Here is an 18,334-nt window from a genome sequence, read left to right as displayed (position 1 = left end):
CGCAGTTCTGGGGTTTTGTGAAGGAAGAAGAATGTTAGCTGAATAGAATCAACCTTATTTCCCCCTCTGGGATAACCCAGTCACCAGAGCTCCGCCGGAGGGTAAATCCAGACCCTTCTCCAACGCTAGATGGCGCACCTCGGGTTCGGAGCGCCCACCTGTGGATGGAGCTTTGGGGACTACCCACTCGCCACCCTGATCTCAAGAAGTAATAGTCACCTCTATTTTCTTTTTAAAGACAGATGGTATTCTGTGTAAGCTATTCCTGGTCTTCAGCTCCGGGGATCCTTGCCTGTGTAGGAGGGTAATCACCAAGAAGAAAGCCGGCTCTCAGGAGAATTGTTTAGCGGGACACTTTTAGCTCGCGGTTGGCTGTTTAGTGAGGTAGGGAGGCTTTGCTCTTTTCGCTTGGCATTTCAAAGTACATTAAAAACAGTTAACATCGGTTGCTTGTGAGCACATAGTATCAGGCTATCTTTAGAAAAAAATACCTTGCCTTCCACTTCCTGTCGGGTGAGAAACGAGAACTTTTTTTCCCCTTAAAAAAGTTAACTTTGGGAGGGGGGGAAATGGGCATTTATTGAAACCTTAAAATCTGTACCCCCATAATATGCCGAAATAAAAAAAAAGAAAAAAAAAACGTTAACTTTATGCCATTTATGGTTTTATATTTATAAAGGCTAATGCCTTTTGAGTATAGCCACTATAGGTCTGGAGACTTCAGGTTGATAGAACCACTTGGCCATATTTTATCCGCAAATAGATTTTGTGTTGCCCCCTCCCCACAGTGTTAAATTTATTTTTAAACATTAGTTTCCAATGAGCAACAAACCAAAATGTGTATTTCCTGAGTCTCTTCAAGAGTAGGAAAATCAGGCAGCTCTGGACCTTCACTGCCAACAGCAATGCTTTGCTGAAGCTGCACAGGTTCCTTCGGGCTGTGCCCAGTCCACGGGGACCCAGCACCCCCTGTCACTGTGCTTCAGCCTGGCTTCTGTCGGCGTCTGAGTTTAACTCCGTGGTAGAGACAATTAAAGACTCTTCCAAAGTGTCCAAAATAAACACCCGATTCCAGGCCAATCCAGGAGAGGTTTCAACATTCAAATATAAAATGTTTTGTAGCAGGCTGGAATGTTCAGCCTGGGCACCAGACATATTTGCTGACTGGGAGCTTCTGTGCCCTCCTCTCCTTTGGCGTGGCTCCTTCCCTTAGACCCTTTCCAATTCAATTCTCTGCCTGCTGGTATCTCCTGAAGGGGCCGCCATCTTGCACCGTTCAGCACTTATTTCCTTTAATCGTTTCTGCATCTGGAGGGCAGAGGCATTCTTTTAATTGTACTTTTCTCTCCCCACCCAACGCATAGCACAGTTCTTTGCTTATCATAGAAGTTCCATAGATATGGAAATTAGAAAGAATGTTATGACGGGGATCAGTCATAAGACATCTGGGGTGGTGATGGGAGTCAAGGGTTGGAAGGTCATCCGGAAGGATACAAGGCATCTAGGCGGTTAGAAGAAGGGGTAGATTGAGATTCAAAGAACTGAGAACTGAGAATGGATGAGTGAGTCCAGTGGTTCAAGGACAGAGGCCCAGGCAGAGGCCTCTGGGAGTGTGGTCTTGGAGAAAGCATTGGGCAGCTTGGTGCTGTCGTAGAGCTCCAAAGCAGGCTGAGATGGACCTTCTGGAAGATTCCTTATCTCTCCTCTTTCTCTCCCCCGCCATGTTTTATTCTTCAGAGAATTTCATTGAATCTACTTTGCTCCCACTTATCACAACCTGCATCCCCACGACCCTGGTCCAAGCCATGGTCATCAATCACCTGCACACCTTCAAGAACCTCCTATTTATGTCCCTTTTCACTCCTACCTGATGTTTTCTTCCTCCCCAGAAGCCAGAGTGGTTTAGACTGCTTCTCAGCCCAGAAGGTCCTACGAGATTTGGCCTCCTTGGCCTCTGTGATAACATTCCTCCCTATCCTTCTCTTTCACATCATTTCAGACACCCTCACACATCTTTTATTTCCTGGACATGTTAAGGGGCTTTGCATTTGATGTTCCCTAAGCTTGGAATGCTCTTACTCCAGAAACCTCCAAGGCTCACTCCCTTCCTCTAATCAGGTCTCTAGTCAAATGTCATTCCCTCTGAGAGGTCTTTAAAAAAAATTATTTTTATAGTCCCTGCTGTGAACACAAACAGAGGTCTTTTCTGACCACCTCACCTAGAAAATAATCCCTCTCCACACCCTGACTCTTCCCTGTACTTACACACTATTCCTTTACCCTACTCTTCTTCAGAACACATTACATTATGTTATGTATTTGTTTCATTGTGTTTCCCACTAGGATGTAAGCTCCGTGAAAGCAGGGACTTTTCTTGACACAGAGCGGATGCTCAATGGGTAAATGAAGGAGTTTAGCAGGTAAGAATTGAGAAATGCCAGAGTGATGGTTGTCTCTGGGGAAAGAGGTAATATTTAACACACAAAAAGAAACTCCTAATACAATGCTTCGAATATGTGATACATATTCAATTCAATTTAATTGAAGTATTTATAATGCAATTACCATATACAGATCACAATGCCAAGAGTTGTATGGGATAAATGATTATTAGTGGGCAGACCCTGCCCTCAAGGAACTTACAGCTAAGGGAGAGGAAAGAGGGCAAATAAGACCCTCCTGTTACCTTGGTAGCCCTCATTGTATGTTCTTCATAGCTCTGCACACTGGGGTTGTTAATTTTTTTTATAAGTGAATTATCAGTACATTTTTCCACTAAATCCTTTTGCTGTCACATTGTTTGAGAGGGTGAAAATACCTTACAAACCCATAACCACTTTCTGAGATCTGAGCTCCCTCCCAGGACCCTCAGGCTCCTATGGAACTCCCCTCCCATCCATCCTCCATACCTAGGCTGTAGGCACGGTTCTAAAATGTGCATCTGACAACCATACTCTGCTACTTAAAACCTTTAGGGCTTTCCTATGGCCTAGCCTTAAGTATGAACCCCTTAACGCATCAAAGCCCTCCAGGCGTCGGCACCTGACTTCTCAGCTTATTCCTTGCCATGTCTTTCTCACAGTCTATCAGGGGTCCTCAAACTTTTAAAACAGGGGGCCAGTTCACTGTCCCTCAGACCGTTGGAGGGCCGGACTATAGTTTGAAAAAAAACTATGAACAAATTCCTATGCACACTGCACATATTGTATTTTGAAGTAAAAAAAACAAATGGGCAAAAACACCCGCATGTGGCCTGTGGGCCGTAGTAGTTTGAGGACGTCTGGTCTAGATGGCCCTGAGAGAGAATTCTGGTCATTGAACTGGGCTATTATCTCTCTTCTCCAGGCTTACAAAGGTGCTGTTTTCAGGGTTGGTGATTCCTCACTTCCCTTCTCTCTCTTCCCCTGGAACCTCCTTCTGTTTGTTGGGATTCTACCTAGTTTTCATTTCCTCTGAGAAGCCTTCCTGGGACCTGGCTGACCAAACTCCCATTCTCCGTCTCCCTCCCCCAATAACATAGGGCTGGAGCCTTGCAAATGCTTTCTTAACACTTCATACTTTTCTCGACATACCTATTTTGTTGTCTGTGTCCCCACAAGACTGCAAACTCTATGAGAGCAGCACTGTCCTATTCTGCTTTGGTTACCAGTGACCATATTTACCCACCACGTTGTGTGTGTTGGATAAGTAAGAATGGAAAAACACTTGCTACAGCAAAAATACGATATAATAAAACAAAAAAAGCAAAAAAAAAAAGAGCAATAAATGCTCGATAGGATTGTTGATCATAAAATAACAATAACTTGTATTTACTAACTGCTTATGATCTATCAGGCACCATTCTAAACATTTTAAAAGTATGTCATGGACATCTCACACAACTCTTTTAAGTAGGGGTTATTACCCCATATAACAGATGGGCAAACTGTGGCAGGGAGAGCTTAAGTGGCTTGACCAAGGTCCACAGCTAGGAAGTGGAGGAACAGTGGTTAGAAGGTAGGCTGTTTCCAGAGTCCAAATTCTACCCGAGAATCAAGTGCAATATGGGGTACCACTACATAAACAGCTTCAAGTCGCCAGCACAGAGCTTGGCTTTTGTTCTTGGAGAAAGGACGCACTACTGTGCCATCCGATTTACGCTTGTGGGTCCTTTGCCGGGCTTTGGCAAGGGTTTGCCCATCTCGCCAGGCGCCCCGGAGTCTGCGGGCGAACCCCAGCTTAACTTTCCAGGCGGTGTGGCCCACATGCCAGCTCTGCCCAGGACCCCTGGTGCCCCCAGCCGCCCGCGTGCCCCCGCCAGGCCCCCGGCCCGGCCCCCAGGCTCCGGGGGCGGCGGGAGGGGGCGGGCCGGGGGCGGGCCACTCTCCGAGGCCGCCGCCCTCGCCCCGCGCTCGCCGCGCCCGGTGCAGCCGGCCGGGCTGGAGCCGGAGGGGCGGGGACTCGGGAGGGGCCGGAGCGCGGCTGCCGGTGCCGCTGCGGGAGGAGAGGCGAGGAGGAAGCGGCGCGTCCTCTGAGGCGTGCGCGGGGACCCGCGGGCGGGCGGTCGGACGGACGCGCGGAGGAAGGGGCGGCCGGCGAGGTCGGGGTCCGGCGGGGCGTGGGCGGCGCTGCGGAGCGGGCGGCGGCGAGGGGAGCGCGAGTGGGAGGGGCGGGAGCTGGCGCGGGCCCGGCGCCGGCTGCGCTCGGGGTCGGGCCCGAGACCCCTCCCCTGGCCGGGCGGGCGCGCGGCGGGCGCGCTCTGGCAGCGGAACGCGGAGCCGCCGGCTCCCCGCTTCCGAGGTCTCTTTTCTTTCCAGTCAGCGAAAAATAAACACCCGGGAAGGTAAAACAATAGCGGGGCCACCTGGGACGCGGCGCGCGCAGAGCTCCCACGGGTGGGGCGGGGGCCGGCGGTGGAACCCCGGAGTCGCGGCCTCACCTCGGACCTTCCTCCGGATTTGCCCCGGCGGAGGGTGGGGCTATCCGCGGCCCTGGGGCGCGGTAGGAGGCGACGGGAATTCCCAGGAGTGAAGCATTTGGGGAAAGTGTTTCGGGAACAATCGGGCTTCGTACAATTCGGGCAGGGAAACTGAGGCGGAGGGAAAGGTAGCGACTTCCCAAGGTCAGAATGCAGAGGTTGGCTGCCCTGGTCCAGGAACGGGACCCAGGTGTCCGGACCGGCTCGGCGCTCAGCCGGTCTGGGTTTTGTGGCTGTTTTGTGTGCCTTGGATAAATCTCTGTTTGTGTTTGTTTTAGGAATCTGCTGGCACTGTGGGACCGTTTCAGGGATGCCGAACGCCAACTTGCTTCGTGTGTCCTGGGCAGGTGTGGGACAGGTGACGGCTCCGTGACCTGCCACCATGGATGGAGACGGACTTTTTGAGGAAGAAACCCAAACAGTTGGTGCCAGCCAGGGTGATTTGGCTATCAAAGGCTTTGACAAAACCTGCTTTGTTCCTTTTGGGGAATCCGACTGAGGGACGTCACAGACACCTTCACTGGGAAGCCAAGGACATTTCTGTATAATCAGTGGATGAAAGAATTCTCTCAGTCTTTTTCCCCCTTTTCCTTGAGGATTAATCCACCACAGTCTACAATTGCAGTGGAAACTGCAAGGCATACGATGAGGCAGAAGCCTAGGGCGCCTTCAGAATTGTTCTGGACCCTTCCTGTGGCATAGGGGAGTTTTAACACATGCCGCCACGCCTCCCCCTTCCCCCCAACTCTCTCCTTCTGATCTCTTCTCTTTAATCTGCTCCCATTTTCTGAGTTGAGTTCTATTTCCAAAACTGTTCTCTGGAGCTATAAGTGGATTGCCAGAAATGCGAGATTAAGAGCCGGAGAAGAGGAAGCGCCCTGTGTTGTGTCTCCTCGAGGCAGCCGACATGAAGTGCTTTTTCCCAGTGCTGAGCTGTCTGGCTGTGCTGGGTAAGTGGCTCTGCTTATCAGTGCGATCGATGGGAAAGTTTAACCTGCTCTCGGTTCCTGTAATTCCTTGCAGTCCTTTCCAATCAACACCAGGCTTTGGGCACACCAGGAGGCAGCGTGTGTCACAGGTTGGCAAAGGGTACCAAAGGGCCCGTTTCCGACTCAGGAGGAATGGTGGGATGTTGTTTGTTGCCTTTAATGAGAAACATTTGCTATCCCTAAGGTGCCTGCCCTGGCCTTGGGGTGGGGTCCCCCATCTGCGTATCCGTGGACTGCATGTGGAGGGTGGGCTGGCCTCTTTCAGTATGACAGACATGGATGCTCCAGCGTTGTCCCTTCTGTGTTGGCCTGCATTAATTCCTTGTTGGAAGTGGCAACATGATCCCCACTCTGTTGGGAAAGTTGGTTTGGTGATAATGATGGTGTCTTTTTTTTTTTTTTAAAGGGGGAAGTAGGAGTATGTGGGATGGGGGTTGAAGGGATGCTTTGCTCACCTAAGTGGTCTGTAGGCTAGAAATGTTTGAGGGTACCAGTCATGTGCCCTCTCAACAAGGACGCTCGGACATAGTTCTGGGAGGAAGAAAGGCTGGAGAAATTGAAGCTGCCTGGTAGGAGAAACGTTAGGATCAGCTTTTGTGCCCTCACTAGAGATCACAATGCTTAGAGTGGGAAGAAGAAACTACAGCCCGGAGATGTGAACCTTTGACCCTCTCTGAAGGAATGAAGGGGCCTTCTTCTGCTCAACACTTGCCAATTCTTTTCATGCCATTGAGCACAGTCTTAAGTGTGGTATCTTAGAATGCATCTCGGATCCAGGATAAACTCACTAGACAGGATCTGGTGTGTTCTCTTTCTTCATCTCAGACCTCACATCTCTGCCCTGTCTGTATGGCTCGGTCCTTTGCTCTCAGAAGGGGTTGTCACTGCTGCCTATGGTTTTTGTATCTCCAAACCTACATTTCTTGCGCTTAGGGAATTTATTTGTGATCTGTTGCTTCGGTGCATTGTTTCCATCCTTGCAAGAGTTAACGTGTGTGGAATGAGAATGGACTTTGGAACTTAGAGGACCTGAGTTCCAATTCCAGCCTCACCTGATTGACATCTAAATCTCAATAAAATATCCAAGGACTGGCATTACAATTAAAGGATATAAGGCATTCTAAATGACACGACTGCCTTGAATAATGTCTGAAGCTCAGAATAAATGTGCTCAGTCAGCGGTTCTCAAACTTGGATGCATGTTGGAATCACTGAGGAAGCTTTTAAAAATCCTGATGTTCAGGTGACAGTCCCAGACCAATGAAACCAGACTCTCTGGGGGTATCTGTCTTTTGGTGCCCTCAGGTAATTCCGTGCGTGGCTGAGTTAGAGAACCGGTATGTGAGTTCATTAGTGTCAGTGCCTCCACCGCCCAGCACATGCAGACACCCAGTCTGGCAGCAGGTTTGATCGGTCTTCTGCTCAGCTGTGGATTAGGGCACAGTGTCTCCTGTATGCTCAAGCAGACTCAAGAAGGCAGAAAGAGAAAGGCAGAGTCAAGAAAGCTCTCCTTTTGCAGTCTTCGTGTTGTGTCTGTATTTGTTATACTGTATTTGTCATTCACTTACTGTCTGGGTTTAAATCAGCAATTAGTGATTCATATGGAATCAAAAGGACACAAACAAGGAAAGCCCTCGGGGAGGGTTGGGCTGTGGGGTGGGGTGTGTAGCTCAGAAGGGAAAGAGGGCTGAGTGGAAGGGTGAGGCCCAGAGTAGGAGAATGAACCACCAATGGGAAAATGAGAATGTGACATTTGTGCCTTTTGTTTCTTCTGGCTGCTGAAGACATGTAAGGCTGCCTGCTGGTTCTCCTGCTGTTCGCTCTCTGAGCCACTCTGTGGAGTGGAGCCCAGGCGCTGGCACCTGCAGGTGCTGTCATCCTCCCTCTACCCCTACCTCCAAATGCAAACAGGTGCCCTGGAGAAAAATAAGCCTCAAGGTGGCCTTAAGGTGGCACAGTGGCAGAAGGCCAGATGCAGGTGAAAGCAGGAACAGTGGACATGCATGTTAATCTTTGCCTGATTTTGAGTCTGCTGGGCAACCTCATCTTTCCCATCACCTGGTGGCTCTCATTGTGGCGGGGTAGGAGGCCTTGCTACTACTTTCTTAACCTGGGAGAAACAGAAGGTATTTAGGGAGGGAACAAAAGCCATGTTGGGGGCTTATTTCCTGCTTGCTGTCTGGTGTGGTCTGATTGATGCGTCAGCATTCTTGCTGTGTAATGTGAATTAATGTGTAGTATGAATTTAAACAGCAAAGAATCCCAAGGTTTTAAGCCCGTGTGAGTCACATGCCTGGAATAAATTTTGTTTGTAAAAAGTTGGATAGGGCTAAGTGCTCTGCAAAGTGAGATTGACACAGGTGCCAGCCTCCAGAAATGGCAATTTGAATTAGAAAACCCTGTGACGATGTGTGAGGGAGTACACAGGCTAAATCTCTGAGATGCAGCTCCCTTGACATCACAGATCAGTGCTTTGCCTCTCCCTTCCTTTGCCAGTGTCTAGGATTTGGATCACTTTCCTCTTTTTCTGTCTGTTGGAGTACTGATTTCTGCTCATGTCTTTTTTTTTTTTTTTTTGAGACAGAGTCTCTGTTGCTCTAGGTAGAATGTAGTGGCTCACTGCAACCTCAAACTCCTGGGCTCAAGTGATCCTCCTGCCTCAGCCTCCCGAGTAGCTGGGACTACAGGCATGCGCCACCATGTCCAGCTAATTTTTTCTATTTTTAGTAGAGACCAGGTCTTGCTCTTGCTCAGGCTGGTCTTGAACTCCTGACTTCAAGCAATCCTCCCACCTCAGCCTCCCAGAGAGCTAGGATTACAGGTGTGAGCCACTGTACCTGGCCTGATTTCTGCTCATGTCTTTGTCTTCCTGAAGCTACATGGCTTTGTACCTGCCTTCTTGACCACCGTTTCTTGTTTCCTTCTGTTGTAGTCCTGAGTGCCCCACTCAACTTGGAAGCCATTGGCTGCTATCACAACCCTTGTTTCAGTTCCAAAGCCACTTAAGCGTGCGTCTGGTTGAGTCATGAGGTAGTAAAGTCTCCACTACTGAGAATAGATAGAGCCAGAGGGGCAGAAGGTTAGAGATAGAATAGGGGCTGGTGTGAATGCAGTATTAGTGTGAAGAAGAGGGAGAGAGAAGGTGGTTGGGACTCTGCCTGTGCCTGGGAGCAGCCTGCATGAGTGACAGTGACATGGGAAGATGACAACAGTGTGGGAGGGAGAATAGGATTCATGTATGCAAGAACAGGAAAGGAATAACTAGGAAAGATGAATATAAACTTTAGACACATAAAGCACATTGCAATGTTGTGTAGCCATGAAGAGTTTTACCTCCCAGACAAGTGCTGATATTGCAAACAAGATGAAATAGCTTTAAAAGTGTTAGCAATGAAAAATGCAGGAGATTGGAACATCTCTGGATCCACACAGGAGAACCTGTAGATAGCTAGTGATCATTTGTGTTATCTTCCAGTGGGAGAGAAGTTCATTTGTAGTTTGGGAAGCCTCTTGTTGGAATAGGATAGGACTGAGGAAGTGATCACTTACTTCCCAGTTAGTTAAGGAAGATTTCTTAGGAGAGAGGCCAGAGGGTGCTTCAGAAAGAGATTGAAAGGAACTTTGATGTACTGCTGCATGTGACCTCAGAGGCAGAACTGGGGTGATCAAAGGCAGAAGAGAAGAGGCAGAGGAGAGAAGCGAGGTGGTTTGGAGCAGTGAAGAGAAGGGTTCTGAAGGAAGGGGATGAGGATCATAATTTCTGGCAGAACAACTACCATTGTCCTAACAGTTATCCCAGAAGTAGTGCACTTCCCTTTCCTGGGGACCATCTGACAAGGGTGCTGGAGAAGGGAATTCTTGTCAGGGGGGCTAGACCAGCTAGGATGCCTTTTAACCGTGAGAATCATTGAGCCACCTCTCAGCATCCAGGGCTATGTTAACATGTCCCAGTTTCTTGCATTTTTCACTTCAGCAAGACTACTATTACTGCTGTAACAGTGGTAATACCAACTCTCCTGACTTTAGCCCTTACTGTGAGTCAAGCCCTGAATCATTCAGTCTTCAACCCTGAAAGATAGATGATTTATATTATCGCCTTTTTATAGATGAGGCTATTGAGGTTTAGAAAGGTTAAGTAACTTGCTTGAGGTAGATCACTGACCAGGTTGGTGTGGTGCTCTACAGTGTACGGGCCCCAACCTCCTTCTAGCTTGTTCTGTGTGCATGCCTGAAATTCCCCTGTTCATTTTATGGTCCAAGGTGGCTATTATTCTAGCCCCAGCCATCAGGAACGAAGAAAAGGGCTGGTGAAGGGCAGGCCCTCTTAATTTAAGGATACTTCCCGGAAGTTATACACCTTACCTCTGCTTACATCCCCATTGGCTAGAACTTGGTCATATGACCATACTTAGCTGCAGGGGAGGCTGGGAAATATTAACCTTATTCTGTGTGTTCGTGTGCCTTGACAAAAACTTGAGATTCTATTACTGCAGGGAAAGGAGAAAACAGATGTAGGGGGCAGGGGGGAGCTACTAATCTCTGCCATAGTTACAAAGTTAGTAAGTGGCAGAGCAGGGTTTTGAAGCCAGAAACATTTGGTCCCAAATCCTGCGTTCTTTCATGTAACAAGCCCCCTGTGTGGGTATGAGCCATCCTCTAAGAAGGCTCGTTAGGAAGGTGTGAGTCTGGAACCAACATTTGTTTTGTAGGAAGCAACTTAAATCAGCATATAATTAAACGCTATATGTTGTCATTTTATCAGTGAGTACTCTAATAGAGTACAGTACTCTAATCAGTGAGTACTGTATAGAGTGCTTATGTGCCATTCAGTGTGCTGAACACTTTACATAGCGTTACCTTCTGTATGAAGTGCTAAAGATTGTCTCTGTCACAGTCACCCCTGCAGCTCAGAACTCAGCCTTGTGCCTGGCACACAGTAAGCAGGTGTTCAGTTAATTTTTTGATGCGTGAATGATTTCACAAGGTAGGTGTTGTTTCTGTATTGGCTTCCTTGATCAAGGTGAGGAATCCATGGCTCAGAGAGATTACGTCATTTTGTTCAAAGGAAAAGAGCTGAAAATTTGTAGTGCTTAAACTTGAATCCAAGTTTGTCTGATTGTCGAGCTTGCTCCTTTACTCCACCAAGCAGGGGTCCTTAACCTTTTTTGTGTATTAGATTCTTTTGGCGGTGTGGTGAAGCATAAATTGCATAAATAAAAATACGTAGGATAACAAAGGAAATCAATTATATTGATATATAACTATCAAAATATTAAAAACAAATTTATGATATAACAATATGCCTAATTTATTAACTTAAATAACAAGATCGAATAGCAGGTCTAACAATTCATTGTGATTTTGGGATAGCCATGAGTGTAAATGATATTTTGAGGTATCTGCATCAACTATGATGTGATAAGAAATACGCGTGATTGCTATTGTAACAGATTACAAGTATTGGAGATATTACTGTGTTGGTTACCTACATTCATAATAAAAGGAATGGTTAGTTCACCTAGAGGCCAGTGATAATAAAGATGTGATTTCCCCCCACCGTTCAAATTCACATTCCTCCTGAATTCTATCCACAGACTCCTACAAAGTTCAAAGTTCAGTGTAAGTAGTGGTTGTTGGGGAAAACACTGTGGCAGAGAACTTGGGCTGACCTTCTAGAAGTGTGCATTTCTATTCCCAGTAGAGTCCTGGTAATACGGAGTCAGCAGTCCTTGTAGTGGTGGAGTGGCCTTTTATGGACTAGAGAAATGACTGTCATTGGTTTTAAGGAGTGGTTCAGGTGGGATGCTGGTCACAGAGAATTGGCTTAACTTATAATGAGTTTGGGATTTAGGCTTAGATGGGGTCCCTAGAGCCCAGACCACTTCCACTGAGCACAGGCCTGGGAACTGGAGGAAGTGGCTCCAGTTGCTGGCCTCTGATGGTCTCTTGCCGTGGGTGCCCTGTGCAGCCTGAATTATGACTCCTTGATTAGTATTTTTAGGTTCCTTTGGAAGTTCCTCATTTGCCATGAGTGGACACCTGTTTCCTTGCTGCTTCAAAGTGAGCACAGCTATTCCTTGTACAGTGTTGTTTTTTTTTAATTTAAGGAAATTTAGAACACCTATATGTGAATGCCCCTCCTCCCCAATTTTCAAAGAAATGAGTGGTTGTATCAAAATCAAGCCTATATTTGTAGAAAATCACATGTTGCCAAATTCCCTCATTGTGAACCCTTTATTAAGAGACTAATTGTGGGCCACCATGGCAGGCACTTTGACAAAGAGCATGGCAGTGGACCTCCCTTTACTGGAATCCTCAGTTAAGCAGGATTTTGTTTTTATTTTTGAACACCTTCAGAAGGGCAAAAATCACAAGATGTGGTAGCAAGGATTTATTCTTGAAATTAGCTTCCAAGCAATCATCAGCCCTGTCTCTCTGTCTTCCGCATCTATAATTATAGTAGCGGAGGAGAATGATGAGCCTGGGGCACTGCAAGATCCTAAATCAAAGATTAAATTATATTAACTCTACCCAGGCTGGAAAGTGGTCAGATGTATTTTGAAAGGCTTTATAATAGGCTTTATAATAATGAGAGTTGAAGCAAAGTTTCTTCCTAACCCTGTAATTACATTCCCTGGAATACTCCATTGCCCACCATGCAGGTGATCGGGGCTCTGCTGAACACTGCCCTACCCCTGTCCTCTGGAGATGGTCATTTAAGCTCAGCAGCGACATAAACAGTAAACCGATTTGCAAATGGACAGGAAGGCACTGGCATGATGTGTTCTCTGAGGACGGTGCCTACCTGGGGAGAGGAGGCAAGGCAAGTGTGTTCTTATTTATGAGGCCAGAGTTGATTGTGAGCGGTCAGTCTGGGAAGGCTTCCTGGAAGAGCTGCAATTTTAGGCATTTTTAAGTAACAGGAGAGTGTTATCCTGGTGGAATTGTGGGGTGGAGGATACCCTGGGCACATGGGGCTGCTTCGAGACTTGTAAAGGGGTGGAGAAGCCTGAGTGACCGTGAGCTGGTGACCCTAATGGTGCTGGTTGGTAAGAATTGGGGTGGTCAGTTGGCATGAGGACTGAGGATTTGGGCCAGAGACAGGTGGAAGATACCAGAAAGCTGTGAGTGAGTGTTCTGGAAGACCGTCGACAGAAGTGGCCAGGAATGGCACTAGGCGTTACCAGAGATGGCGGGGTCCAGAGGTGGAAGTGAAGGGTGGCCTGTTCCTATACCAAAGGAAGCGCTTCTGTATATGCATCAAAACGTAATCAGAACAAAGGCATTCTAACAAAACTGTGAACTCACAGAAACCAGTGTCCAGTCTCCTAGCAGTGTCTTCTTCCTCTTTCTTTTGGGGTCCTATCAACTTTCAGGTCCCAGGCCTTCTCTTTATTGAAGAAGGGAAAAATAATCTGATACCAGTTGTGTGTTCTTTATGATTACGTTTCTTTAATGTAGTAGAGTTTGCCCAGGCTTGCCTTAAGCTGGTGCTTTTTTGTGTATTTAATTCTGTTTTTGCTTGTGCCATCCATCGTCCGATGCTCCAGAGCACGGTCTGCTGCCTCCTTTTTGACAGCAACTCTGAGAGCTCTCAGTGCACCTGTGGCGTGAGGCGGGCTTCCGACTCCTCCTTCTCAGTGACTCCTTTCATTCACTCCCCTTTCCCTAGGAGCCTCATATTTTGAAATCTTCTGCTCCCCAGACAGCACTGATTAAGGAGTAATTAATCTGTTCTTCCCACATGATAACCAGCATGACCACTCACATCTGATGTAGCCCAGTCCTAAAGCAAGGGTAGTCTGGGGCTCTGGGTTGCTGATGACCAAAGCACACATGTGCCTGACCTGTTAGATCTCTCAGCCCTGCATCTGCAGTTTAGGGACAGTGGTGTCCTTGTTAGGTGTTTTTGAAATCTCTAAGGTGAACAGCTTCCCAACCCCAAGTGCTGCTTTAGGGACCTGGGATTCAGGGGTCCTCAAACTCTTTAAACAGGGGGCCAGTTCACTGTCCCTCAGACCGTTGGAGAGCCATTGGAGAGAGTGGTGCACATTCCACACACGCGCACTGTGGGCCCTGGACAAGTCGGCTGCTAAGCAGGACAGGCAGCAGTGGTAAAAACACCTGGGGGGCTGGATAAATGTCCTCGGTGGGCTGCATGTGACCCGCGGGCCCATAGTTTGAGGACCCCTGAGTAGGTGGTATTTGCCTATTAATTGTTTGCCTTGGTGACCTTGATTGACTTTGCTAGAATAACACTTTCAGCAGGGAGAGAAAAAGGAGATCTAGAGTTGAGCAAACCATCTTTTGCTGCAGGTCAGACCAAACCTACCCTATCCCGGCTAGATACAACATACTCCTTTTTAAAAAGACTTTCAGAGTGAAATTTTACAACCGCTTAGGTTTAACAACCCCTGAAAGAAATCTTGATTTTCAACGAAGATTTGAATTAAGTCATAATTTAAAGTAGCCAATAAAATGCTTTAGGGTAAAGTATTTATTTATACTTTTATATCTAAAAGTAAGATAAAGAGATATTGGTTTCAACTTCAGACAATAGCTTATATTTGTTTGCTTTCTTTTTTGAATTTTAATTTTTTGACTGAGGTAACAGTGAATATAATTCTCTTGTAAGAATATAGAAAATAAAATGTGAAAGTTCCCTCCTTGTCCCATTCCCCTTATTGAATTTGATGTATGTCCTTTATAGCTTGATATATATTCTTTCAGACCCTTTTCTAAGTATGTGATCACACAAATATAGATTTTTTTTCTGACATAAGTGGAATCATACAGAACATATTATTCAATGACTTGATTTTAAAGGGGTGATTTACTTTGCTGTTTTTTCAGGCTTAATTTTATGGCCATATCAGAACTGATTTGGTTATTTTATAGCTAGTTGAAGCTGTAATTTGTGAAATCATTGGGGAGTAGTGAGCCTCATTCAATAGCAATATAACAGAATAATTTTGTCTTGCTAAATCAGGAGAGCAAGAGTCATAATAAAAATGCTACCCTTAAATTTTAATGTATTTAATGAGAATAACTGACTGGTTTATTCTGAATATTTGGTTTTAAAAAAAACCCATAAATTTAACAAATTAAGCACATTCACATATCATTGGCTATTTTTCCATAATTTTGAAATTATGTTAAATTAAAATGATGCCTATTTAAAACCTGTTAGGGGCCGAGTGTGGTGGCTCACACCTGTAATCCTAGCACTTTGGGAGGCTGAGGCAGGAGGATTGCTTGAGGTGGGGAGTTCGAGACCAGCCTGTGCAAGAGTGAGACCCTGTCTCTACTAAAAATAGAAAGAAATTAGCCAGACAACTAAAAATATATAGAAAAAAATTAGCCGGGCATGGTGGTGGATGCCTATAGTCCCAGCTACTTGGGAGGCTGAGGCAGGAGGATTGCTTGAGCCCAGGAATTTGAGGTTGCTGTGAGCTAGGCTGATGCTGCGGCACTCAAGCATGGGCAACAGAGCGAGACTCTTGTCTCATAAAAAAAAATAAAATAAAAAAATAAAAAACCTATTAGGAAGGCAGCCATAAATACTGGGTTTTGTGTCCATTTCAATCAAGTGTTCTTCTTGTTTGTTCATAGACTAGAAAAAAATGAAAAGTTTTCCTGCATTTTCAATTCCCAAATAATTCCTCCATTTAGAGTTAACTGGACTAGAGTGACCTCTAAGGTTACTAGCTACCAGCTCTGCATTTAAGACTTTAACTCAAAGTCAGAGAAATTTTTTTTTCTCACCCTGCAGAAATAGCTATTGGTGTAAAAAGATTATCATTTCAAAGTGTTGGGTTATTCTCAAGTTCACTGGTCTGACTTTCTTTAAAACCCCTGAGAACAAAAACAGGTTTCTTGGACTGTTCACCTTCAGACCTGATTTTTAAAATAGTTGCTCTTTTGGAGAGATGGTTGGTAGATTCACATCTAGTCCAACCTTTCTTAAACATCAGGGTTTGACCTTCTACCACCTGTGTGGAGACCACTGGAGGTAGCCCTTGTTCTGTTAGAATCTACTAATAATGCTTTCCTAAGAAGTTCATTCAACAAATATTTGATTGCCTACTGCAAGCACTCATTGTGCTGTTATGCTACAGAATAAGAAGTTAAAATCACCAGGAACATTTGAAGTAGTCACCTGTTACGTATTTTTAATCTTTAATAAATAGAACAATTAATTAAAAACACTCTGACATTAGGGAACTCCTTCTCATCCCTAAGGTAGGCCTTTTTTTTTTTTTTTTTTTTTGCTATTACCTAACATCCTTTCTTCCTGTTTTGTTCTCAGCTGTTCTTTACAGCTGAGAATTGGCTATATCCTGGGTGGCCCTTCTGAAGGGCCCTTTAGGAATAAGACTTGAGTACCAGTGCTAGGGGGAGACTGCGGGGGAGGTGAGGGGACGGTGAAGGGCAGTAAAGGGCAAATTCTTCCTCTTGAAAATACGCAAATATCCTGAGTCCTGGATATGTGGAATGTCCTTATTAACTGCTGGGGATGTTGTCTGTCTGTGGGAATTGGGAATTTCACTCTTAGCTCTGAATTTCTAGGAAGCCAGAGCAAAGAGAAATAGAAATACAAAAAAATCACATACTTCCCACCGGATAGGAGACAGCATCTGTTTTGGCTTTCACCTGAGGATGTGGCAAATGAACACCTGGGGTGTGGTAAGGGCAGGTTGATGCATCTTCCCCACCCCTGCGTGACTCCTCTCAGGGAACCATGGAAAGGGAGCTGAGGAGACATAGCCCAGGGCCCTCACCAGTGCTGGGGCTTGTTTTCCACAAGCTGCTGTGTCAGCTCAGTGAAGGGCTGGCTCCGAGGCCTTTCTGGTTTTCCTTATAGGCTTTGTTTGGCGGTGGTTTGGCGTGCGTTTGGAGACGGTGGTCTGTTGGGAATTCTGCTTCACAGATGGACGTGTGAGGAGTGATTGTGCAGATATTCATTCCAGGTGCACCCCGAACTTGATAACCCTTTATGATGCTATTTAGAGACGATTTGCCGAACAGTTTCATAAGGCCTTCTGATGTTTCAGTACAAAAAGTAGCTTGCTGAACAATTTTGCCGTCTGTCCTCTGGTATTTCGTGACTAAGAAGCAAGATCACATTCTGAGCACCCTTCCCTCCGCTGGAGCGGGTGATGGGCTCTAGCTGGTTGTTCCAGTGCCGCTCTGCCTGGGAGTGCCTCGAACAGTGGACTTCTGGAAGGGAGAAAGGCGATCGAGAACTCATGCACCTCTAACACCTGAGTTCGTTCTGGAAGAATCTTTGCAGATCTTGTGCTCAGTCCTCTTATTCCAAAGGTGAATTGTCCTGGAGTTGAGGAAAGACTGCAGTAGCCTGGGTGGGGAGAGTGGAAAGAGGGCTGGAAGATGCCCCAGCAGAAGATGAGAGAGGGACTCTGGTGCACTGAGTTGTGTGGTTGTCTCTGTTTTAATCAGAACATTACACGATGCAAACATTTTCCTTCCCGCTCTTAACCCTACCGCAGAGGAGCCGTCATTTCCCACATTTGGAATTTGGGGAGAGAGGGGCCTCATGTGAAGATAAGGCCAGATTCAGTCTTTGCTTTGGGGGAAAGTAAGTAAATATGAGGGCCCTGGGGGTTGTGGTATTTATAGTGGATGCGGTAGAATGATATGTGCCTCACTGTCTGTCATTTACATCCCAGAGCTGGTGCTATGCCCATCAGTAATCTGACTCTTGTTTTCTTCTGCATATTTTCCGTTTTGCAAATGTATAGGCATTCAGCTTTAATCAAGTAGGCTTTTACTCTGTGATCTGTGACGGGGATGACTGAAGTCATGTGGGGGATTTTAAGTAACTAATCTCTTAAGACATTCAGAGTATAATCTCCCCTAGCCCGAGATCATCCTGCCTACATCTGAGAGATTTGCGAGGTTCTGCAAGGGAGGCTGGACGGGGACTTTGGCATCCTTTGGAGAGGCCGGGTGGCCTCCTTGCTGGCGACAGGTTTTTGTTTGCTTTTGGCATGGGGACAGGGCCTGCTGTTCATTTGCCATGTCAAGAGGGTTCAAGATGTTCTATGAATGTGACCAGTGTGTTACTAGCTCTCCATGCTGGTGCGGAGAACAGTGACAGGCCAGACACACGTGAAGATGCTGTCCGAGCTCGTTGATGTTTCTGCGGTGTGTGTCCAGGGCTGGCTCTCAGGGAGATGCTGCAGAATAGACAAGAGGCCTGCTGGTCGGTGCTGTTCACTGACATTTATCATCAGATGATATAAGATCAATCAAAAGATCAGTGGTGCAGGAGCTAAAATTTTCATGTTCTGTGCTTATAATTTGAATTTGACTTCATATGTGTGTCATCTGTTGGACTAAATTGGACTGCAGTTGATCTTCGAGT

General features: G+C 46.4%; 1 protein-coding gene across 3 annotated transcripts in view; it reads left to right on the top strand.

Annotated features, from left to right (window-relative positions):
- Positions 1–4,432: 4,432 nt before the first annotated feature.
- IGSF3 (immunoglobulin superfamily member 3) overlaps positions 4,433–18,334 on the top strand; it is an 89,816-nt gene continuing 75,914 nt past the window's right edge. The window contains exons 1-2 of one of the 3 annotated variants that reach the window (XM_012761815.3): positions 4,433–4,579; positions 5,236–5,907. In XM_012761815.3, the coding sequence (XP_012617269.2) occupies positions 5,865–5,907 (43 nt within the window). In that variant the 5' untranslated portion in view covers positions 4,433–4,579; positions 5,236–5,864. Of the gene's footprint in view, positions 4,580–4,878; positions 5,102–5,235; positions 5,908–18,334 lie in introns of those variants that run through there. The other 2 variants (XM_012761820.2, XM_012761816.3) reach the window with 2 other exon arrangements.

The sequence above is a fragment of the Microcebus murinus genome, chromosome 2, assembly GCF_040939455.1.
Source record: "Microcebus murinus isolate Inina chromosome 2, M.murinus_Inina_mat1.0, whole genome shotgun sequence".
Taxonomy (NCBI): domain Eukaryota; kingdom Metazoa; phylum Chordata; class Mammalia; order Primates; family Cheirogaleidae; genus Microcebus; species Microcebus murinus.
The sequence above is the reverse complement of the archived record's forward strand: the minus strand, read 5'-3'. Positions and strand labels throughout refer to the sequence as shown.